This window comes from Salvelinus alpinus, chromosome 14 (genome assembly GCF_045679555.1).
Source record: "Salvelinus alpinus chromosome 14, SLU_Salpinus.1, whole genome shotgun sequence".
In the NCBI taxonomy this organism is placed as follows: domain Eukaryota; kingdom Metazoa; phylum Chordata; class Actinopteri; order Salmoniformes; family Salmonidae; genus Salvelinus; species Salvelinus alpinus.
The window spans coordinates 54,460,407-54,486,700 of NC_092099.1; the positions used below are offsets into that span (position 1 = coordinate 54,460,407).

General features: G+C 42.3%; 1 protein-coding gene across 7 annotated transcripts in view; it reads left to right on the forward strand.

Moving 5' to 3' along the window:
- The window catches only part of sema5ba (sema domain, seven thrombospondin repeats (type 1 and type 1-like), transmembrane domain (TM) and short cytoplasmic domain, (semaphorin) 5Ba), a 296,903-nt gene that overhangs the window by 115,860 nt on the left and 154,749 nt on the right, over positions 1 to 26,294 (forward strand). For all 7 annotated transcript variants that reach the window (XM_071341852.1, XM_071341856.1, XM_071341857.1 and 4 more), the window contains 2 exons: positions 8,792 to 8,891; positions 17,154 to 17,199. In XM_071341852.1, coding sequence (XP_071197953.1) covers positions 8,792 to 8,891; positions 17,154 to 17,199 — 146 coding nt within the window. The remainder of the gene's footprint in view (positions 1 to 8,791; positions 8,892 to 17,153; positions 17,200 to 26,294) is intronic.

The window sequence follows — 26,294 nt, forward strand, 5'->3', positions numbered from 1 at the left end:
AAGCTACCCTAAACACTTTAGTGGAATAGGTAAAGAGAGGTTGTGGTGGCAGAACGATGGTGTCTGTCTTTATCGGGTTGTCCTGTTCATGTCGTTTTAGCGTACAAACTAAAGGCATTCCGTCAGATAGCATGAGATGATCAGATCTGGATTACTGTATGTGTGGCTGTGAGTTTGTGTTTCCTTTCCCTCAATGGTCTGTCTTCTAATTTGGTGTGTAAAATCAGCATTACCGAACTGCCTTTGTAGCTGCCAAGTCCTCCTGTGAATAGCTAGTGTATTTGTGGCGAGACAGAGACACTACTTCTTATTTAATAGAGGCTCTCTGTAAGTATTTTTTAATTCTGTCAAGACGCAGATATAAAGGTTATGATTCAGATCCCATCGAGTGTCTAAGGCACTGTCCTCTCCCGCCAGCTCTGCTGGCTAATGCATTCATCTGTCGCTCCGCAGATCAGTGAACAAACGCAATAATCGTCCATCAACTGTAAATCTAGATATCACTGTAGAGGAGGGATTTCATATTTAGCCTCCCCCCCTGTGTATGTGTGTCATTCAGATCACCCAGGGGTTATCAACACCCTCCTACACTTTTAGAGCGTAAACTGCTCTCAACACTACTCACACGGTCTCTCCTGGCACGCCTGCAGGTACACACACAAGCACAGGCACACACGCATGTAGCATGTACTACACTCCAACTCCCTGTCTCTCCTCACACGTTCAGCACGACACGACATACTCCCCCAGACATAGAGAAAGCATGCCAGGTAACACATGCTAGTTAGTTAGAGGCCCCTGGAGAACCACTTCACTTAACCACACTCTGATATGGCTGTTGCAATATGTGACTGTTTTGACAGTATTTAGGGAATGTGGTGTGTGGAGGTTGTTAAAGAGTCAGTGAACACCCTGTTGGCGTGTGTGTTTCCCTGATGAGACGTGTGTTTCCCCGATGAGACGTGTGTGTTTCCCCGATGAGACGTGTGTGTTTCCCCGATGAGACGTGTGTATTTCCCCGATGAGACGTGTGTGTTTCCCCGATGAGACGTGTGTGTTTCCCCGATGAGACGTGTGTGTTTCCCCGATGAGACGTGTGTGTTTCCCCGATGAGACGTGTGTGTTTCCCCGATGAGACGTGTGTGTTTCCCCGATGAGACGTGTGTGTTTCCCCGATGAGACGTGTGTGTTTCCCCGATGAGACGTGTGTGTTTCCCCGATGAGACGTGTGTTTCCCCGATGAGACGTGTGTGTTTCCCCGATGAGACATGTGTGTTTCCCCGATGAGACGTGTGTTTCCCCGATGAGACGTGTGTTTCCCCGATGAGACGTGTGTGTTTCCCCGATGAGACGTGTGTGTTTCCCCGATGAGACGTGTGTGTTTCCCCGATGAGACGTGTGTGTTTCCCCGATGAGACGTGTGTGTTTCCCCGATGAGACGTGTGTGTTTCCCCGATGAGACGTGTGTGTTTCCCCGATGAGACGTGTGTGTTTCCCCGATGAGACGTGTGTTTTGCCGATGAGACATGTGTGTTTCCCCGATGAGACGCTGTACTGTAGATGTGGAAGACTATTTCACTTCCCCCAAATCCGTAAATAAATCTGTAATTAATTGTGATATTTTTTTCTGAGGATATGTTAGTTGCCAATTTTACATCTAAGGTGTTTGGTGCAGTATTTCTCAAGTAAAAAAATGCAGGACATGTTGTCTTATGTAAACAAAGTGGGAGCTGCTGGGCAGGTCTGACTCACTGTCTATGCTATTGGATAGAGAGCGATCACCGCAGCTGTTCACCCCATGTTAGTGGGTAAATGGATCAAATCAAAACCACTTCCTTCATTTACCCGTTGTGACGCAAGGATGTTCCAAACTCAGTTTCAGATGAGACTGACTTTGTCACCAACATTTGCCTATTTACACTTTGTAGTTAATTGTGACACTGGAATAACGGTCTCTGACTCAATGCCACATAGGCTGTTTTCAAAGGGATTTGTTGCTTTTTAAAGGCAGTAGCTCTTTAAATAGCCAAGAGGCAAGATGCAAGACAAGCCCTTAAGCTCTGCTCTTATCTGTTCTGACTATAAGAAGACATACTGTACAGTACAAATTATCTGTTGCTCTCTGCACACCCCCACCCGTATAACCATGTTTCATCTAACACAGTTTAGGAGGTGTTTGCATGTGAGAAAGAAAAAAAAATCATTTCAGAACCGCCATTGCGCTACTTTGAAACAAGCATGGGGACTCATCTTGATAAATCAATAAATGTACGATTTTTGTTTTCCCTGAATCTCCATTTGGATACTGGTTAGGCTACAATTAGGCTGGGGAAATGTTAGCTACGTTGAGGTGAGTGTTGCTCCTGATCATCTTGTCTAGTTTGCTCATTTCTTAGAACATTTTCCCATGTAATGTAGTTTAAAAAGTGGATTATTTTGCTCTTCACTTGCAGTCGTTTAGTATCCTAGGCCTACTCCCTACCAAAACAGCCTGTGACTTCACTGACTGGTCTCAATGTGACTTTGTTTGTCTGAATCTCTGTCTGTATAGGCTATTTGGTTAATTGGTTTCTGGCTGGGCAAATTACGTGGAGATGGTATAGCTTATCTATTTTTCTCATCTATCACTGATAAGAAACATTTAGCATGCAATAATGTAGCCAAAATCATGTATAGGCCTATTATTTAGCTCGATCGCATATAGGCAACTCAAACACCCGCGGAGGTTGGGAAATATTTGAGACTCACATGCTTTTGAAAATAGGACTGTTTATATTTTGTATCGGTATCCTGATCAAGGTAAGACCCTTCTCCTGCTCCCTACCAAAGCGGAGTGAGGGTAGGAAGGAAATGACACATGGATTTAAAAAAGCATGGGCTTGGGCTTTGTTTCAAAATATAGCTTTGTTATATGACAGCGTTCTATACGTTTCCATGACACAAGTTGTGTGGGAAAAATATTTGTTGCATTTTAATATTCCATCATATTCATCAGGGTAGGTGTGTCTTGCCTGTTTAATTAACAAAATAACAAGCTATTGATTTAATTTGGATTGCGTAGCCATGGCTGCACAGACCGGTAACATAGGCCTAATTAAACTCAAAATATGATATTCTATTCTTTTGAAAGTATGTTATATTAGTCTTATGTTTCTTAGGACCTAACAGCAAGTAATAAATAATGGATTCATTTTTCAAGATGTATATTCTCAATGAATTTTATTAAAATAGAAGCCCACCCACATCTGCACACCACAACTTCCACTCCCCCCCGGCATGCTGGCATGCGCAAGGGAGGTATAAAAGGTGGATGCAGAAAAGAAGGTGGTAAAAATGGGCCTGTTTGTAAGGGGGTCATATAATTATTAATTTTTATTTATTTATTAGGATCCCCATAAGCTAACGCCGTAACGCTAGCTAATCTTCCTGGTGTCCAACACAAATGAACAAGACATTACAAACAACCACAAATCAATACTTCAAACATTCAACAAGTAGACAATACAGACAATTAAACATTGCCCAGGCAAAATACCGTAAAATACAGGCAAAAAACGAACATCCTATGTGAAAACAGTATTTCATTGTGTTTATATGTGTGTTAGAGTGTGTGTTAGATCATGTGGATGTGTGTTAGAGTGTGTCTCCTAGCACTCAGTTATCTGCTCGGTACCTCCTGGAGGATGAGGAAAACCACCAGGCAGCTCCATTCTACACTATGATTACTCTGCTATCAACTCATTATGTCTTAATAATTCATCCCTATGTTTACTCTGCTATCATCCCATTATGTCTTAATAATCCATCCCTATGTTTACTCTGCTATCGTCTCATTATTTCTTAATAATCCATCCCTATGTTTACTCTGCTATCGTCTCATTATGTCTTAATAATCCATCCCTATGTTTACTCTGCTATCGTCTCATTATTTCTTAATAATCCATCCCTATGTTTACTCTACTATCGTCTCATTATGTCTTAATAATCCATCCCTATGATTACTCTGCTATCGTCTCGTTATGTCTTAATAATCCATCCCTATGATTAGGGATGCTAATTATACTGCATGTGTGTGTTTATACTGTAATACTGTAATTGCTTAATTACAGTATACCTTAATAATGTATACTCGGGATAATGTGGCCATATGGTTGCAATCAACCCTACTGTAGTCTGTTCATTCACTGCTTTGGTTTAATGCTGTGTTGTGGTGGAAATCTGTGGGTCTTTTGTGATTTTTCCCAAGACTTCAGTTCAGTGTAAGTTCTTCGTCTCTCTAGCAGACAGTGAGTTTGTCGTATTTGGTGTAGCTCTTTCCTGCAGTCAAATAACCAAAATCGCCCTCTATTGGCCTCATAGGTGAAATGTTCATAATTTCATAATCAATGCAACATTTTTTATTTAAAAAAATTACGCTGAAAATCCGGTGTTTCTATGTCAAACGGTTGTGTTATATTTCAGTCTTCTGTGATGTATATAAAGTGTAATATTGGGATGCAAATTCAAAATAATACAATAATACAATTTATCTGACATGGTACAGGGGTCTTCTTTCTTTAAACCCATAACCATGTGTGTGAGTGTCACGGATTCCCCCGGTAGGTCTACGTCACCGGCCTCTAGGCTGAACTGTCTCATTAAGCACACCTGATTCCAATTCCCCTGATTAGTAATTGTATATATGTGCCCTCTGTTCACCATTGTCTTGTTGGTTATTTTTCCATGGCCGTGTGAGTACCTGTGCTTTGTTGTTTTGGCTTCCGTGCTACGTGTACTCGTTATTACAGATCTCGTCCCATGTATTTATTAGAGGTGTAACCTCGCTCTTTTGTTTTGGTTACATCCCTGTGTTTACATTTCTTTAATTTCACCTTTATTTAAACAGGTAGGCTAGTTGAGAACAAGTTCTCATTTGCAACTGTGACCTGGCCAAGATAAAGCAAAGCAGTTCAACACATACAGCAACACAGAGTTACACAGGGAATAAACAAACATACAATCAATAATACAGTAGAAAACTCTATATACAGCATGTGCAAATGAGGTAGGATAAGAGAGGTAAGGCAATAAATAGTCCATGGTGGCGAAGTAATTACAATATAGCAATTAAACACTGGAATGGTAGAATGTGCAGAAGATGAATGTGCAAGTAGAGATACTGGGGTGCAAAGGAGCAAGATAAATAAATAAACAAATAGTATGGGGATGAGGTAGATTGGATGGGCTATTTACAGATGAGCTATGTACAGGTGCAGTGATCTGTGAGCTCCTCTGACAGCTGGTGCTTAAAGCTAGTGATGGAGGTAAGAGTCTCCATCTTTAGTGATTTTTGTAGTTCGTTCCAGTCATTGGCAGCAGAGAACTGGAAGGAGAGACGGCCAAAGGAAGAATTGGCTTTGGGGGTGACCATTGAGATTTACCTGCTGGAGCACGTGCTACGGGTGGGTGCTGCTATGGTGACCAGTGAGCTGAGATAAGGCGGGGCTTTACCTAGCAAAGACTTATAGATGACCTGGAGCCAGTGGGTTTGACGACAAATATGAAGCGAGGGCCAGCCAACGAGAGCATACAGGTCGCAGTGGTGGGTAGTATATGGGGCTTTGGTGACAAAACGGATGGCACTGTGATAGACTGCATCCAATTTGCTGAGTATAGTGTTGGAGGCTATTTTGTAAATCACATCGCCGAAGTCAAGGATCGGTAGAATAGTCAGTTTTACGAGGGTATGTTTGGCAGCATGAGTGAAGGAGACTTTATTGCGAAATAGGAAGCCGATTCTAGATTTAATTTTGGATTGGAGATGTTTAATGTGAGTCTGAAAGGAGAGTTTACAGTCTAACCAGACACCTAGGTATTTGTAGTTGTCCACATATTCTAAGTCAGAACCGTCCAGAGTAGTGATGCTGGACGGGCGGGCAGGTGCAGGCATCGATCAGTTGAAGAGCATGCATTTAGTTTTACTTGCATTTAAGAGCAGTTGGAGGCAACGGAAGGAGAGTTGTACGGCATTGAAGCACATCTGGAGGTTAGTTAACTTCTTATGGGAAGGTGGGATGGTAGCGTCCCACCTGGCCAACATCCGGTGAAATTGCAGAGCGCGAAATTCAAACTACAGAATTATAAATATTTAACTTTCATAAAATCACAATTGTAATACATCAAAATAAAGCTTAACTTCTTGTTAATCCAGCCGCTGTGTCAGATTTCAAAAAGGCTTTACGGTGAAAGCAAACCATGTGATTATCTGAGGACAGCGCCCCGCATACAAAAGCCAGAAAAAAATATTTCAACCAGTCAGAAATAGCGATATAATAAATGCCTTACCGTTGATGATCTTCTTCTGTTGGCACTCCAAATGGTCCTTTTGTTTGATAATGTCCTTCTTTATATCCATAAAAACTCAGTTTAGCGGGCGCGCTTCAGTCAATAATCCACCCAGTTTCCCTACATCAAAATGCATACAAAATGAATCCCAAACGTTACTAATAAACTTTTCCAAACAAGTCAAACAACGTTTTTAATCAAACCTTAGGTACCCTAATACGTAAATAAACTATGAAATTTAAGACAGAATCGTTATTGTCTGTACCGGAGAAAAATACCAAAGAACGCGTTCTCTTCCACGGGCTTGGAAACACTACAGCCAAAATGGGAGCCACCTATAAAAACTACAATTTCTGGCTCATTTTTCCAAAAACCAGCATGAAACTCTTTCTAGAGACTGTTGACATCTAGTGGAAGCCCTAGGAACTATAAACTGGGAGGATTTTGCCTTATAATAAAAGTGACAGCCATTGAAAACAGTGGTAGGCTGATTTCTTTGGGAGGGGGGGGGTTGTCCTCAGGGTTTCGCCTGCCATATCGGTTCTGTTATACTCAAAGACATAATTTTAACAGTTTTAGAAACTTTTGAGTGTTTTCTACCCAAACATGATATGCATATCCTAGCTTCTGGGCCTGAGTAACAGGCAGTTTACTTTGGGCACGCTTTTCATCCGGATGTGAAAATACTGCCAGTGTCATTACGCTGCTAGTGCAGCGCGTCGGGATGGCATACTGCCACGGATTCCCCCGGTACTGCTGCTCATTCTGTGCACCAGTTCCGGGGGTCTACGTCACCGGCCTCTAACTGTTTCATTACGCACACCTGATTCACCATTGTCTTGTCGGTTATTGTTCCCATGTCCGTTGGTCTTGAGTACATGTGCTTTGTTTCGGCTTTCGTGCTGCGTGGATTATGTACTCATTATTACGGGTCCTGTGTATTGCTGTGCACTTGTTATTACGGGTCTCATTCCGTGTATTGTTATTACGGGTCTCGTTCCGTGTATTTATTAGAGGTGTAACCTCACTCTTTTGTTTGGGTTACATCCCTGTGTTTTTGCATACATGTTTGTTTTGGGCTTCGTCCCCATGCCTTTCATGGCATGTTGTATTTTTGGGTGGAGTATTAAAACCCCCTATTACGAATTACTACGCCTGTCTCCAATCGTTTATACAACATGACAGAGGTGTGTACTTTTGATTCAAAGTAGATTTGTTTAAGATGACCAAAAACACTGTCACCCTAATTTAGCCCACTGCAGTAAAATGTTAAAATATCAAGAGAGATAAATCATGCAATTTCTTTTATAGAAACCCCCCATTGAGCTTTTTGTTACTTTAATAATTTTTGTTCAAATTCAAGCATTCACTTCTTAAAATGGTAAATGCATTTTTTTAAATGCAGTAAACAAACTGAAGATGTCCAAGGTTGTCTTTGCAGGGGGCCAAAATAAATACAATTATTCTGTGAAAAAAAAAAAAAATTGTCTAGGTGAATGGGATGTGTTGTTTTTATGTGTAGAACACAATATTGAAGTGGTTGGTTGCTTGGATTCAGCGTTGCAGTGTGGTAAGTAGCATATAACATGAAAGAAAACCTTGCAATCTCCCATGTGGTGAAATCCATTTAGCAAACCCACGCTCAGATCACATGGAGATCAGCTGAGCACTTTCTGGACCCGCCACTCTACAAGGCGCATTGTGTGACTTCCTGTGACTCTGCCGGGAGAAATTGTTTTTGATTTGTGAAAGCAACTGTCAAATGTCTGAAGCAGCGGGCGCTGTGGAGTGGTGTGTTTCCTCGAATGGCTCTTTTTGACTGGTTGCGTTAGGCTCAGTAGGCTTGATGTGGTCTTAAACAGCATTGTCCCTCTCTGCTGGACCCTACTGGGGTCTCGGCAGAGGGGGGTTACCAGTAGCTGGACACAATCACAATCTACCCACTCACTCCTTCACTGCTGAAAGCCACAGCGTACAGGTCGTTTCTCACCGACAGACATTTTTGCATCTGTAAGACATCAGGTGAAGCTACTTCATACTTCACTATTGGCCAACTGAAAACATATGCAAAGGTGAAATCGGTGATAATGGGCAGCTTTTTTTAATGACAATATAAAGGATGCCACACTGTTTTGGACCTATAACAACACAAAATAGATCATGACAACCATATCAGAGCACAGGGTGATTCTAGTGTGTTTTCAGGACATCTATCGTAACCCACTTCAATGTGAATTAGAAGTGTTCCGAATCTCTCTTATTATATTTATTTCAGAGACGTTACTCATGTTGCTGTCACCTTCAATTTAACTCGACTGAACAGGCTGCCCCAGGAGCCCAACAGAAGACAGATTCATCATGTTACAATATAGTAGAGAAACATCCTTTGTAGTCCTTAACTCTCACTTTCATTTTCTCTCTCTTTCACTCTCTATCCCTTGCTCTCTCTTTTCTTCCTCTCTTTCAGCCCTGAGTCCTTGGATCTCTATTTTCTCCCACCCGGGCGTGAGAGACTACTCTCAACTGACCCTTGACCTGACCAGGAATGAGCTGATAGTGGGTGCAAGGTAAGAATGCATTCCTTCATTTATCTCTTGTTCATTTATCACTTAAGCAAAACACTCTGCCTGGCCCTGCACTTTGCTGCTGCTGAGAAGTCCTCACTGTCTATCATAGACCATGTTCAAATAAATTCACAAGTGGTAATCATGTTTTAAAGGGGGTCTGAACTTCCTGATTTAACCTTGGTTCAATTATCCTCATCAGGAAATGAGACTGAGAACCAGATTTGGGCCATGGAGGCGTGTTTTGATGTGGGTGTTCGAACATGGAAAGCGTTTGTACTTTCACTCTGCCAAAACAGCACACAGTTAGTTACTCACCCTTCTAGATAACTTGAAACAGTCTAACCAGGTCTTGTGTCTGGAGCTAGCCTGGACTAGCTAACAAGCTAGCCAACTTCTTTCTCCAATTAGCCGGTTGGTGTGGGACAGTGGCCAAGTTCTTTTAGTTCTCATTAAATGCTGTCAATATTTGTTTATGAATTTCTACAATTTATAGTTGGTTTGAGATTTGTAACTCATTGAAGGTTGGAGCTATTGACTTTAAATTATTGTCACGTGTACATTGTGTAATTTACTGATGATCTCTAACTAGCCTCATAGGGATATCAAATGTCAAACCAAATTGACCCTGGGTATGGAGCGAGTTAGCTGCCAAAAGGTTGAACATACGTATCGTTAAGATTGTAAGAAAATCCATACGTAAATTGTTAGATCATAAGAAAAGCCATGTGTGAAACGTAAAAATGAAATTTCACCTGTGAACATACTAACACCATTTTCTGATTATAGATTAACATTTTAGGCTTGAACAAATCTTGTTACAATTCTGACGTACAATAATACCTTTCAGAGTTTTAGCAGTTTCATCTCAACAAAAAACATACACCAAACTGCCTGTGAGGAGTGCTATGTGAACAAGCGTACCACAGTATAAAAAAACTGAAGTCAGGGAAACAGGAAAGAGGTATCCTGCACATTAAGTCTCCATTCTCTATTAGTCCTCAGTTGAGTTTACTTCACATTTAGGTAGCTAATGTAATGGATTTGTTTGGCAGCATAAGTCTAGATAGCACTAGCTGTATTATGCCTACAACAGTGAAGTTTCAGTCCGCTATGTGTATCTCTAAAGCATGGGCATATATCTGGGTGACGTGGACATCCCCATGCATGCACCTTATCAAAATATGACATTTACATTTTGCAGACGCTCTTATCCAGAGCGACTTACAAATTGGAAAGTTCATACATATTCATCCTGGTCCCCCCGTGGGGAATGAACCCACAACCCTGGCGTTGCAAGCGCCATGCTCTACCAACTGAGCCACACGGGACCACTGACAGATTTAATACTGCACCATCCCATTCTCTGGGCTCTGTCTGCAATCATAACCAGTAGTATCTACCAGGAATAATTAAACATAACCAGTAATATCTACCAGGAATAATGAATCATAACCAGTAATATCTACCAGGAATAATTAAACATAACCAGTAGTGTCTACCAGGAATAATGAATCATAACCAGTAGTATCTACCAGGAATAATGAATCAGAACCAGTAGTATATTCCAGGAATAATGCATCATAACCAGTAGTATCTACCAGGAATAATGCATCATAACCAGTAGTATCTACCAGGAATAATGAATCATAGCCAGTAGTATCTACCAGGAATAATGAATCATAACCAGTAGTATCTACCAGGAATAATGAATCATAACCAGTAGTATCTACCAGGAATAATGAATCATAGCCAGTAGTATCTACCAGGAATAATGAATCATAACCAGTAGTATCTACCAGGAATAATGAATCATAACCAGTAGTATCTACCAGGAATAATGAATCATAACCAGTAATATCTACCAGGAATAATGAATCATAACCAGTAGTATCTACCAGGAATAATGAATCATAACCAGTAGTATCTACCAGGAATAATGAATCATAACCAGTAGTATCTACCAGGAATAATGAATCATAACCAGTAGTATCTACCAGGAATAATGAATCATAGCCAGTAGTATCTACCAGGAATAATGAATCATAACCAGTAGTATCTACCAGGAATAATGAATCATAGCCAGTAGTATCTACCAGGAATAATGAATCATAACCAGTAGTATCTACCAGGAATAATGAATCATAACCAGTAGTATCTACCAGGAATAATGAATCATAACCAGTAGTATCTACCAGGAATAATGAATCATAGCCAGTAGTATCTACCAGGAATAATGAATCATAACCAGTAGTATCTACCAGGAATAATGAATCATAGCCAGTAGTATCTACCAGGAATAATGAATCATAGCCAGTAGTATCTACCAGGAATAATGAATCATAACCAGTAATATCTACCAGGAATAATGAATCATAACCAGTAGTATCTACCAGGAATAATGAATCATAACCAGTAGTATCTACCAGGAATAATGAATCATAACCAGTAGTATCTACCAGGAATAATGAATCATAACCAGTAGTATCTACCAGGAATAATGAATCATAGCCAGTAGTATCTACCAGGAATAATGAATCATAACCAGTAGTATCTACCAGGAATAATGAATCATAGCCAGTAGTATCTACCAGGAATAATGAATCATAACCAGTAGTATCTACCAGGAATAATGAATCATAACCAGTAGTATCTACCAGGAATAATGAATCATAACCAGTAGTATCTACCAGGAATAATGAATCATAACCAGTAGTATCTACCAGGAATAATGCATCATAACCAGTAGTATCTACCAGGAATAATGAATCATAGCCAGTAGTATCTACCAGGAATAATGAATCATAACCAGTAGTATCTACCAGGAATAATGAATCATAACCAGTAGTATCTACCAGGAATAATGAATCATAGCCAGTAGTATCTACCAGGAATAATGAATCATAACCAGTAGTATCTACCAGGAATAATGAATCATAACCAGTAGTATCTACCAGGAATAATGAATCATAACCAGTAATATCTACCAGGAATAATGAATCATAACCAGTAGTATCTACCAGGAATAATGAATCATAACCAGTAGTATCTACCAGGAATAATGAATCATAACCAGTAGTATCTACCAGGAATAATGAATCATAACCAGTAGTATCTACCAGGAATAATGAATCATAGCCAGTAGTATCTACCAGGAATAATGAATCATAACCAGTAGTATCTACCAGGAATAATGAATCATAGCCAGTAGTATCTACCAGGAATAATGAATCATAACCAGTAGTATCTACCAGGAATAATGAATCATAACCAGTAGTATCTACCAGGAATAATGAATCATAACCAGTAGTATCTACCAGGAATAATGAATCATAGCCAGTAGTATCTACCAGGAATAATGAATCATAACCAGTAGTATCTACCAGGAATAATGAATCATAGCCAGTAGTATCTACCAGGAATAATGAATCATAGCCAGTAGTATCTACCAGGAATAATGAATCATAACCAGTAATATCTACCAGGAATAATGAATCATAACCAGTAGTATCTACCAGGAATAATGAATCATAACCAGTAGTATCTACCAGGAATAATGAATCATAACCAGTAGTATCTACCAGGAATAATGAATCATAACCAGTAGTATCTACCAGGAATAATGAATCATAGCCAGTAGTATCTACCAGGAATAATGAATCATAACCAGTAGTATCTACCAGGAATAATGAATCATAGCCAGTAGTATCTACCAGGAATAATGAATCATAACCAGTAGTATCTACCAGGAATAATGAATCATAGCCAGTAGTATCTACCAGGAATAATGAATCATAACCAGTAGTATCTACCAGGAATAATGAATCATAACCAGTAGTATCTACCAGGAATAATGAATCATAACCAGTAGTATCTACCAGGAATAATGAATCATAACCAGTAGTATCTACCAGGAATAATGCATCATAACCAGTAGTATCTACCAGGAATAATGAATCATAGCCAGTAGTATCTACCAGGAATAATGAATCATAACCAGTAGTATCTACCAGGAATAATGAATCATAACCAGTAGTATCTACCAGGAATAATGAATCATAGCCAGTAGTATCTACCAGGAATAATGAATCATAACCAGTAGTATCTACCAGGAATAATGAATCATAACCAGTAGTATCTACCAGGAATAATGAATCATAACCAGTAATATCTACCAGGAATAATGAATCATAACCAGTAGTATCTACCAGGAATAATGAATCATAACCAGTAGTATCTACCAGGAATAATGAATCATAACCAGTAGTATCTACCAGGAATAATGAATCATAACCAGTAGTATCTACCAGGAATAATGAATCATAGCCAGTAGTATCTACCAGGAATAATGAATCATAACCAGTAGTATCTACCAGGAATAATGAATCATAGCCAGTAGTATCTACCAGGAATAATGAATCATAACCAGTAGTATCTACCAGGAATAATGAATCATAACCAGTAGTATCTACCAGGAATAATGAATCATAACCAGTAGTATCTACCAGGAATAATGAATCATAGCCAGTAGTATCTACCAGGAATAATGAATCATAACCAGTAGTATCTACCAGGAATAATGAATCATAGCCAGTAGTATCTACCAGGAATAATGAATCATAGCCAGTAGTATCTACCAGGAATAATGAATCATAACCAGTAATATCTACCAGGAATAATGAATCATAACCAGTAGTATCTACCAGGAATAATGAATCATAACCAGTAGTATCTACCAGGAATAATGAATCATAACCAGTAGTATCTACCAGGAATAATGAATCATAACCAGTAGTATCTACCAGGAATAATGAATCATAGCCAGTAGTATCTACCAGGAATAATGAATCATAACCAGTAGTATCTACCAGGAATAATGAATCATAGCCAGTAGTATCTACCAGGAATAATGAATCATAACCAGTAGTATCTACCAGGAATAATGAATCATAACCAGTAGTATCTACCAGGAATAATGAATCATAACCAGTAGTATCTACCAGGAATAATGAATCATAGCCAGTAGTATCTACCAGGAATAATGAATCATAACCAGTAGTATCTACCAGGAATAATGAATCATAGCCAGTAGTATCTACCAGGAATAATGAATCATAGCCAGTAGTATCTACCAGGAATAATGAATCATAACAAGTAGTATATAGAATGATAAGAGATGTTTGGTGAATCTATGAATTATGTTTGACCACTGGAGTCACTCAAAAAATAATAATATTGGATATTTTATTAAATCACTTAATCTTGCCAAAGCATATTCTGCATGAGCGGTTAATATGAATTTAAACACATTTTTCATGATTTATATGAAACATATGGACTTTGAAATAAACAAGTGAGAGGTTAAATGTAGGCTAAGTCTGGCATAAGCTCATTCCCACACTAACAATACCTCTGTTGCAGTGGTCTTACTGTAGGTAGTCTCTGTATAGGCTATTCCTTCCAGCGCGACACTGCTGCCCAGTTGAAGAGCTTGTGATCTCCATGCAGCACCATACGCCTTTGGAAAAGCATCCCTCAGCCTCAGAAGATGCCCTTCTGGAGGCATGCAGCCACAGAGTCATTATACACTAATGTAGGCCTATTTGCCTACTAACCAAATGAAGTCCACAGCATGCATGATGCGTGCAACTCGTCATTCCAACATATTTTAACATTTAATTCATCCTTCATTCAATTTAGTCAGTCAGTATGTCATCCATTCAGTAATTTGTCTGAGTTGCAATAGGAACTAAATCAAAGAATAGAACAGTCTTACCCATTTGTTTATTGAAATCCATGTGTGTATTCAAAATGATCAAGTTCTTTAGCCTATCACTTTAATAGTTAAATGTTTAATTTAGTCCAATCCAAATAAAAATAGCCCTTCAACTTTAGTGTGATGGTGTCTTGCAGAATAACTTTTGAACTCTATTTGCGTTTTAAAATAGGGGTCCCTTTAAAAAAAGACCTTAGCTCACAGGCCTCAAAATATAGCCCTCTGAATAAATGTTAAACTAAATAGTTGAAGAGGCACATGCAGTGGCAATTCTTTCTATTTAGTTTAATACAATATATATACAAAACACGGTCGAAGTGCTGTTTTTTTTGGGGGGGGGGGGCGATTTTGCCTAATGATTTGTCATCTCACACACAATTTCTCTGTGCTTCACATCGGAGTGCTGCTGCAGGCTCTTTGCATGTCTTGACCAATCAGATTAAACGGAAAATTAGAGTTTGAGCGGTACAGGCACAAGCTCATGGTGCGCTCTCCATTTTCATAAGGTATTTATTTAGTAAGCGTGATAACACATCACTCTCAACAGACACAAGCAAAAACTCATTCATAAATGTAGTATCCTATACACCTACACCTTAGCGATCTGATATGCTGTATTGCGTGGAAACAAGACTATTTTTCAGTCTGGTCAACTGTAGTCTAGCCTACTATGTGTGTCTCTGGTCAAGGTAAACGAAGCGGTGTGTATTTATAGACGATTGTTTGTGGTAAAATATTAATGGGATCAAATTTGGTTTATATTTAAACTTGGTCTGACTAGGCTACCCAAATTATGAACTGGAATTCATCAATAAACCCAATGGCTGACAGTCTGTACATTTTCCATTAGGTCTATGGTTGCATAGGGCAGGACTACATAAAACAAGCTCAGCCCTGTGAGTTTTTTATTGTCCAATCATGTTGCTTTCTCTGTGTCTGTGTAGGAAACTTCCCTAGTCCTTGGTAGCCTAGCATTTAGAGCACAAGGTCGTTGGTTTGAATACCAGAGCCGACAAGGTGAAAAAACTGTCCATGTGCCCTTGAGCAAGGCACTTAACCCTAATTTGCTCCAATACAATTCATATGAACAATCCCTTACGGAAAAAAACACATGATTTCACGTGACACCATGTATTTTTGAAACACTTCACATGTGATGATGTGGACTTTAACATGAGAAATAATGTGAAACCATTTTGTTTTTGGAACACTTCACATGTGTGAAGCAAACAAAATTGAGTTATGATACACACAGTGCTTTTAACTTTTAGTGTTATCAACTTACATATTTGACTCACTTTAACATACATGATGTTAACTGAAGGTACAAACACTAGGAGCACCTTCTTAATATGGAGTTGCACCCTCTTTTGCCTTCAGAAGAGCCACAATTTGTCGGGGCATGGACTGTACAAGGTGTCGAAAGCATTCCGAAGGGATTATGGCCCATTTAGACTCCAATGCTTCCCACGGTTGTGTGAAGTTGGCTGGATGTTCTTTGGGTGGTGGACCATTCTTCATACACATGCAAAACTGTTGAGCGTGAAAAACCCAGCAATGTTGCAGTTCTAAACATACTTAAGCCGGTGCGCCTGGCACCTACTACCATATCCCGTTCAAAGGCACTTTAATATTTTGTCTTGCTCATTCACCCTCTGAATGGCACATATACACAATCCATGTCTCAATGCCTAAAAATCCTTTAACCTGTCTCCTCCCCTTCATCTACATTGATTTGACGTGGATTTAACAAGTGACGTCAATAAGGGATCATAGCTTTCACCTAGTCAGTCTAAGTCATGGAAAAAGCATATGTTCCTAATGTTTTGTACACTGTGTTAGTTTATTTATGCAGTCATTATTATTCAACATGTCCTTATCTGTGATTTGAACTCACAACCTCCTGGTTCATGGCAGGTTCATGGCATTCTGATCTTCCTTTTACGCCACCATGTCTGTATCATTAAATCATTTCACCTGTATTCCTACACGTTGAACTTTAAAGTATATCTCAGCCTTGTTAAAAATACACTCAAGAAAATGTAATGTGAAGTGTTCCAAAAACACATGATTTCACATGCGAAATGTCACGTCAAGTCTTACAAAAACACGCTATCATATGTGCAATTCATGTAGTTTTTCCGTAAGGGACTACACGGTTGCAGAGTTTTCATCCTCGCCAAGGCAATGATTTATTTTTTTAACCATGTGACCTGATTAGAAAAAATCTGGTCCCATCATAGCCCATATTAAACCTTTTAACAACAGATGAATCACTTCATATTGTGTAAGGTCCAGAGGTTTACCTGGTTAGGTTACCAGATTAGGAAAAACTACGGGCCCCAGTTTTTTTTTCCCGCCAAGCCACTCTGGGAACTGTGGTGCCATTTCTGACTCACTGGAACAGAAAACACACAACTGCCATGTAAACGAAGTGTTTATTAACTGTTTGTTTTAACTGTTATTTCCTCTCTGTCATTTTTACACAGAAACTTCCTCTTCAGATTGAGTCTCAACAACGTGTCTCTCATCCAGGTAAAATAAGTCCACCTCCTCTCTTCTCTTGCTGCTGTGTGTGTGTGTTGTCCAGTTACATATAATCTGATAATCTGAACTAATCAGTTATTCCAGCAAGAATATTGTAATCAGATTGGATACTTTTGAAAAACTCTGATTACTTTTCAATTCCAAAGGATGTTTGTGTAAAAGTACATTATGACATAATTTCTGTTTTCTCAAAGACATTCAGTTCAGCCTTGGAAAAAAGGTGCCAGTTTTAAATTAATTGCACTCGAAAGAGTCTGACCACATGTCAGTCCACTATGATGACACACCAAATGCGTTTGGTGGATCCTTTTTGTCGTCGTCTTATGCCTCTTAAAGGGTAACTCTCAACCCCAATTTCCACCTTTGCCCTTACCCCTTCAAATTTTCAAAACATGCATTCAGGTGAGAAGTAGTGGTTGGGGGGAATTGCTAATAAATATTCATTTTGGGGGTGGGTAAAGGTAGTTGTACCTGATTCCAAAAGTTTCTCACTAAAATATACCAGGAGTCCTGGCACGCTCTGATAATAAAATTATGTGCATCATAAGCAAATATGGCTCTGGACATTTAGCTCACAGTGGTAAGGCACTTAGTTGCTGACATCTATTGCCACTTGCGGTGTAAATTTGAATCCCCCATGGGACGCAAAATAAATGTGGACTCACATTTATTGCGGTATTGTGTTGGGAAGAAAAGTGCAATCATCACCTTGGAAATGAAGATTAATTCAATCCAACTCCCATTGCAGTATTTACACAGTAGCTATTTTTCTAATGGTCAAATTAACTCATAGATTGTTCTTGGGTACTGTATAAAAACCTACAACTACTACCAGGGCGTCCCCTCTCACAGGCATGCTTTCACTTTTCAGAATTAGAAGTGTATGGCAGGTGATAAATAATGTAAATAAAGGATTTGAAAAAAAAGATATATCTGCCTGAGGCCTCCCGAGTGGCACAGTGGTCTAAGGCACTGCATTGCTGTGCCACTAGAGATTCTGGGTTCGAGTCCAGGCTCTGTTGCACCTGGCCGCAACTGGGACACCAGTTGGCGCACAATTGGCCCAGCGTCATCCGGATTAGGGGAGGGTTTGGCTGGCAGGGATGTCCTTGTCCTATTGTGCACTAGCGACTCCTGTGGTGGGCCGGGCGCAGTCCACACTGACACGTTTGCCAGGTGTACGGTGTTTCCTCTGACACACTGGTGTGGCTGGCTTCTGGGTTAAGTGGGCATTGTCTCAAGAAGCAGTGCGGCTTAGTTGGGTTGTGTTTCAGAGGACGCATGGCTCTTGACCTTTGCCTCTCCTGAGTCTGTACGGGAGTTGCAGCGATCAGACAAGACTGTAACTACCAATTGGATACCACGAAAAAGGGGTTATTTTTTTATTTAAAAAAAAATCTATATATATCTGCCCAATGTGGTATTAGAACTCACAAATATGAGCCAACTGTCTTAGCATACTGCACCACCAATCAGTCATAGCAGATGGAGAAAAATACAATGTCTTGACATTTCTTGTTACGATGGATGTAGCTACGAATATAACCATATAATCCTCATAGCCTACATTTAGTTTTCTTCATAAAGATATAGATGTCTGTGAAACGGTAAGCAAAAACGTTGAATTAAGTCATATGCGGAAATGTGCCTAACTGCCTTTTGAATTTAGTCAAGGAAGCATCATGCAAAATGTATTGGTACACTCCACTTACCAAGGCCATTGCCAAATAAAGCACACTGTCACCTGCTTTTATATTGAGGCTTGAGGTGGTACCACCCAGCACATCTAGAAGGGAGTGTACTTCATACTGAACCCCTTCCTTGAGGTGGTACCACCCAGCACATCTAGAAGGGAGTGTATTTCATACTGAACCCCTCCCTTGAGGTGGTACCACCCAGCACATCTAGAAGAGAGTGTATTTCATACTGAACCCCTTCCTTGAGGTGGTACCACCCAGCACATCTAGAAGGGAGTGTACTTCATAACGAACCCCTTCCTTGAGGTGGTACCACCCAGCACATCTAGAAGGGAGTGTATTTCATAACGAACCCCTTCCTTGAGGTGGTACCACCCAGCACATCTAGAAGGGAGTGTATTTCATAACGAACCCCTTCCTTGAGGTGGTACCACCCAGCACATCTAGAAGGGAGTGTATTTCATAACGAACCCCTTCCTTGAGGTGGTACCACACAGCACATCTAGAAGGGAGTGTATTTCATACTGAACCCCTTCCTTGAGGTGGTACCACCCAGCACATCTAGAAGGGAGTGTACTTCATACTGAACCCCTTCCTTGAGGTGGTACCACCCAGCACATCTAGAAGGGAGTGTATTTCATAACGAACCCCTTCCTTGAGGTGGTACCACCCAGCACATCTAGAAGGGAGTGTATTTCATACTGAACCCCTTCCTTGAGGTGGTACCACCCAGCACATCTAGAAGGGAGTGTATTTCATACTGAACCCCTTCCTTGAGGTGGTACCACCCAGCACATCTAGAAGGGAGTGTATTTCATACCGAACCCCTCCCTTGAGGTGGTACCACCCAGCACATCTAGAAGGGAGTGTACTTCATACTGAACCCCTTCCTTGAGGTGGTACCACCCAGCACATCTAGAAGGGAGTGTATTTCATACTGAACCCCTTCCTTGAGGTGGTACCACTCAGCACATCTAGAAGGGAGTGTACTTCATACTGAACCCCTTCCTTGAGGTGGTACCACTCAGCACATCTAGAAGAGAGTGTACTTCATACTGAACCCCTTCCTTGAGGTGGTACCACTCAGCACATCTAGAAGAGAGTGTACTTCATACTGAACCCCTTCCTTGAGGTGGTACCACCCAGCACATCTAGAAGGGAGTGTACTTCATACTGAACCCCTTCCTTGAGGTGGTACCACCCAGCACATCTAGAAGGGAGTGTATTTCATACTGAACCCCTTCCTTGAGGTGGTACCACCCAGCACATCTAGAAGAGAGTGTATTTCATATCGAACCCCTCCCTTGAGGTGGTACCACCCAGCACATCTAGAAGGGAGTGTACTTCATACTGAACCCCTTCCTTGAGGTGGTACCACCCAGCACATCTAGAAGGGAGTGTATTTCATACTGAACCCCTTCCTTGAGGTGGTACCACCCAGCACATCTAGAAGGGAGTGTATTTCATACTGAACCCCTTCCTTGAGGTGGTACCACCCAGCACATCTAGAAGGGAGTGTATTTCATACTGAACCCCTTCCTTGAGGTGGTACCACCCAGCACATCTAGAAGGGAGTGTATTTCATACTGAACCCCTTCCTTGAGGTGGTACCACCCAGCACATCTAGAAGGGAGTGTACTTCATACTGAACCCCTTCCTTGAGGTGGTACCACCCAGCACATCTAGAAGGGAGTGTACTTCATACTGAACCCCTTCCTTGAGGTGGTACCACCCAGCACATCTAGAAGGGAGTGTACTTCATACTGAACCCCTTCCTTGAGGTGGTACCACCCAGCACGTCTAGAAGGGAGTGTATTTCATACTGAACCCCCTCCTTCCTTGAGGTGGTACCACCCAGCACATCTAGAAGGGAGTGTATTTCATAACGAACCCCTTCCTTGAGGTGGTACCACTCAGCACATCTAGAAGGGAGTGTACTTCATACTGAACCCCTTCCTTGAGGTGGTACCACCCAGCACATCTAGAAGGGGGTGTACTTCATACTGAACCCCCTCCTTCCTTGAGGTGGTACCACCCAGCACATCTAGAAGGGAGTGTATTTCATAACGAACCCCTTCCTTGAGGTGGTACCACCCAGCACATCTAGAAGGGAGTGTATTTCATACTGAACCCCCTCCTTCCTTGAGGTGGTACCACCCAGCACATCTAGAAGGGAGTGTACTTCATACTGAACCCCTTCCTTGAGGTGGTACCACCCAGCACATCTAGAAGGGAGTGTACTTCATACTGAACCCCTTCCTTGAGGTGGTACCACCCAGCACATCTAGAAGGGAGTGTATTTCATACTGAACCCCTTCCTTGAGGTGGTACCACCCAGCACATCTAGAAGGGAGTGTACTTCATACTGAACCCCTTCCTTGAGGTGGTACCACCCAGCACATCTAGAAGGGAGTGTATTTCATACTGAACCCCTTCCTTGAGGTGGTACCACCCAGCACATCTAGAAGGGAGTGTATTTCATACTGAACCCCTTCCTTGAGGTGGTACCACCCAGCACATCTAGAAGGGAGTGTATTTCATAACGAACCCCTTCCTTGAGGTGGTACCACCCAGCACATCTAGAAGGGAGTGTATTTCATAACGAACCCCTTCCTTGAGGTGGTACCACCCAGCACATCTAGAAGGGAGTGTATTTCATACTGAACCCCTTCCTTGAGGTGGTACCACCCAGCACATCTAGAAGGGAGTGTATTTCATACTGAACCCCTTCCTTGAGTTGGTACCACCCAGCACATCTAGAAGGGAGTGTACTTCATACTGAACCCCTTCCTTGAGGTGGTACCACCCAGCACATCTAGAAGGGAGTGTATTTCATACTGAACCCCTTCCTTGAGGTGGTACCACCCAGCACATCTAGAAGGGAGTGTATTTCATACTGAACCCCTTCCTTGAGGTGGTACCACCCAGCACATCTAGAAGGGAGTGTATTTCATACTGAACCCCTTCCTTGAGGTGGTACCACCCAGCACATCTAGAAGGGAGTGTATTTCATACTGAACCCCTTCCTTGAGGTGGTACCACCCAGCACATCTAGAAGGGAGTGTATTTCATACTGAACCCCTTCCTTGAGGTGGTACCACCCAGCACATCTAGAAGGGAGTGTATTTCATAACGAACCCCTCCCTTGAGGTGGTACCACCCAGCACATCTAGAAGAGATTGTATTTCATACTGAACCCCTTCCTTGAGGTGGTACCACCCAGCACATCTAGAAGGGAGTGTACTTCATAACGAACCCCTTCCTTGAGGTGGTACCACCCAGCACATCTAGAAGGGAGTGTATTTCATAACGAACCCCTTCCTTGAGGTGGTACCACCCAGCACATCTAGAAGGGAGTGTATTTCATAACGAACCCCTTCCTTGAGGTGGTACCACCCAGCACATCTAGAAGGGAGTGTATTTCATAACGAACCCCTTCCTTGAGGTGGTACCACCCAGCACATCTAGAAGGGAGTGTATTTCATACTGAACCCCTTCCTTGAGGTGGTACCACCCAGCACATCTAGAAGGGAGTGTATTTCATACTGAACCCCTTCCTTGAGGTGGTACCACCCAGCACATCTAGAAGGGAGTGTATTTCATACTGAACCCCTTCCTTGAGGTGGTACCACCCAGCACATCTAGAAGGGAGTGTATTTCATACTGAACCCCTTCCTTGAGGTGGTACCACCCAGCACATCTAGAAGGGAGTGTATTTCATACCGAACCCCTCCCTTGAGGTGGTACCACCCAGCACATCTAGAAGGGAGTGTATTTCATAACGAACCCCTTCCTTGAGGTGGTACCACCCAGCACATCTAGAAGGGAGTGTACTTCATACTGAACCCATTCCTTGAGGTGGTACCACTCAGCACATCTAGAAGAGAGTGTACTTCATACTGAACCCCTTCCTTGAGGTGGTACCACTCAGCACATCTAGAAGAGAGTGTACTTCATACTGAACCCCTTCCTTGAGGTGGTACCACCCAGCACATCTAGAAGGGAGTGTACTTCATACTGAACCCCTTCCTTGAGGTGGTACCACCCAGCACATCTAGAAGGGAGTGTATTTCATACTGAACCCCTTCCTTGAGGTGGTACCACCCAGCACATCTAGAAGGGAGTGTATTTCATACTGAACCCCTTCCTTGAGGTGGTACCACCCAGCACATCTAGAAGGGAGTGTATTTCATACTGAACCCCTTCCTTGAGGTGGTACCACCCAGCACATCTAGAAGGGAGTGTATTTCATACTGAACCCCTTCCTTGAGGTGGTACCACCCAGCACATCTAGAAGGGAGTGTACTTCATACTGAACCCCTTCCTTGAGGTGGTACCACCCAGCACATCTAGAAGGGAGTGTATTTCATACCGAACCCCTCCCTTGAGGTGGTACCACCCAGCACATCTAGAAGGGAGTGTATTTCATACTGAACCCCTTCCTTGAGGTGGTACCACTCAGCACATCTAGAAGAGAGTGTACTTCATACTGAACCCCTTCCTTGAGGTGGTACCACCCAGCACATCTAGAAGGGAGTGTACTTCATACTGAACCCCTTCCTTGAGGTGGTACCACCCAGCACATCTAGAAGAGAGTGTATTTCATATCGAACCCCTCCCTTGAGGTGGTACCACCCAGCACATCTAGAAGGGAGTGTACTTCATACTGAACCCCTTCCTTGAGGTGGTACCACCCAGCACATCTAGAAGGGAGTGTATTTCATACTGAACCCCTTCCTTGAGGTGGTACCACCCAGCACATCTAGAAGGGAGTGTATTTCATACTGAACCCCTTCCTTGAGGTGGTACCACCCAGCACATCTAGAAGGGAGTGTATTTCATACTGAACCCCTTCCTTGAGGTGGTACCACCCAGCACATCTAGAAGGGAGTGTATTTCATACTGAACCCCTTCCTTGAGGTGGTACCACCCAGCACATCTAGAAGGGAGTCTACTTCATACTGAACCCCTTCCTTGAGGTGGTACCACCCAGCACATCTAGAAGGGAGTGTACTTCATACTGAACCCCTTCCTTGAGGTGGTACCACCCAGCACATCTAGAAGGGAGTGTACTTCATAACGAACCCCTTCTTTGAGGTGGTACCACCCAGCACATCTAGAAGGGAGTGTATTTCATAACGAACCCCTCCCTCGAGGTGGTACCACCCAGCACATCTAGAAGGGAGTGTATTTCACAACGAACCCCTTCCTTGAGGTGGTACCACCCAGCACATCTAGAAGGGAGTGTACTTCATACTGAACCCCTTCCTTGAGGTGGTACCACCCAGCACATCTAGAAGGGGGTGTACTTCATACTGAACCCCCTCCTTCCTTGAGGTGGTACCACCCAGCACATCTAGAAGGGAGTGTATTTCATAACGAACCCCTTCCTTGAGGTGGTACCACCCAGCACATCTAGAAGGGAGTGTATTTCATACTGAACCCCCTCCTTCCTTGAGGTGGTACCACCCAGCACATCTAGAAGGGAGTGTATTTCATAACGAACCCCTTCCTTGAGGTGGTACCACTCAGCACATCTAGAAGGGAGTGTACTTCATACTGAACCCCTTCCTTGAGGTGGTACCACCCAGCACATCTAGAAGGGGGTGTACTTCATACTGAACCCCCTCCTTCCTTGAGGTGGTACCACCCAGCACATCTAGAAGGGAGTGTATTTCATAACGAACCCCTTCCTTGAGGTGGTACCACCCAGCACATCTAGAAGGGAGTGTACTTCATACTGAACCCCTTCCTTCCTTGAGGTGGTACCACCCAGCACATCTAGAAGGGAGTGTACTTCATACTGAACCCCTTCCTTGAGGTGGTACCACCCAGCACATCTAGAAGGGAGTGTATTTCATACTGAACCCCTTCCTTGAGGTGGTACCACCCAGCACATCTAGAAGGGAGTGTACTTCATACTGAACCCCTTCCTTGAGGTGGTACCACCCAGCACATCTAGAAGGGAGTGTATTTCATAACGAACCCCTTCCTTGAGGTGGTACCACCCAGCACATCTAGAAGGGAGTGTATTTCATACTGAACCCCTTCCTTGAGGTGGTACCACCCAGCACATCTAGAAGGGAGTGTATTTCATACTGAACCCCTTCCTTGAGTTGGTACCACCCAGCACATCTAGAAGGGAGTGTACTTCATACTGAACCCCTTCCTTGAGGTGGTACCACCCAGCACATCTGGTAGGGACTGTACTTCATACTGAACCCCTTCCTTGAGGTGGTACCACCCAGCACATCTAGAAGGGAGTGTATTTCATACTGAACCCCTTCCTTGAGGTGGTACCACCCAGCACATCTAGAAGGGAGTGTACTTCATACTGAACCCCTTCCTTGAGGTGGTACCACCCAGCACATCTAGAAGGGAGTGTATTTCATACTGAACCCCTTCCTTGAGGTGGTACCACCCAGCACATCTAGAAGGGAGTGTATTTCATACTGAACCCCTTCCTTGAGGTGGTACCACCCAGCACATCTAGAAGGGAGTGTATTTCATACTGAACCCCTTCCTTGAGGTGGTACCACCCAGCACATCTAGAAGGGAGTGTATTTCATACTGAACCCCTTCCTTGAGGTGGTACCACCCAGCACATCTAGAAGGGAGTGTATTTCATACTGAACCCCTTCCTTGAGGTGGTACCACCCAGCACATCTAGAAGGGAGTGTATTTCATACTGAACCCCTTCCTTGAGGTGGTACCACCCAGCACATCTAGAAGGGAGTGTATTTCATACTGAACCCCTTCCTTGAGGTGGTACCACCCAGCACATCTAGAAGGGAGTGTATTTCATACTGAACCCCTTCCTTGAGGTGGTACCACCCAGCACATCTAGAAGGGAGTGTATTTCATACTGAACCCCTTCCTTGAGGTGGTACCACCCAGCACATCTAGAAGGGAGTGTATTTCATACTGAACCCCTTCCTTGAGGTGGTACCACCCAGCACATCTAGAAGGGAGTGTATTTCATACTGAACCCCTTCCTTGAGGTGGTACCACCCAGCACATCTAGAAGGGAGTGTATTTCATACTGAACCCCTTCCTTGAGGTGGTACCACCCAGCACATCTAGAAGGGAGTGTATTTCATACTGAACCCCTTCCTTGAGGTGGTACCACCCAGCACATCTAGAAGGGAGTGTACTTCATAACGAACCCCTTCCTTGAGATGACAGATGTACCTTCTCAAGGTGCCTCTACATCACCATTTCAATGGTGGAGTTGAACCGCTAGGGGTAAAAACAGTTAGATTTACTACTAAAAGAACAATATATCACCCTGGCAATGAACTGTCAAAATGAAGACCAGAATTAATGTGTTTCACTATAACTAAGCCTAAAACATCCTGGTTTTTGATTAAAACAACTTTTCATGAA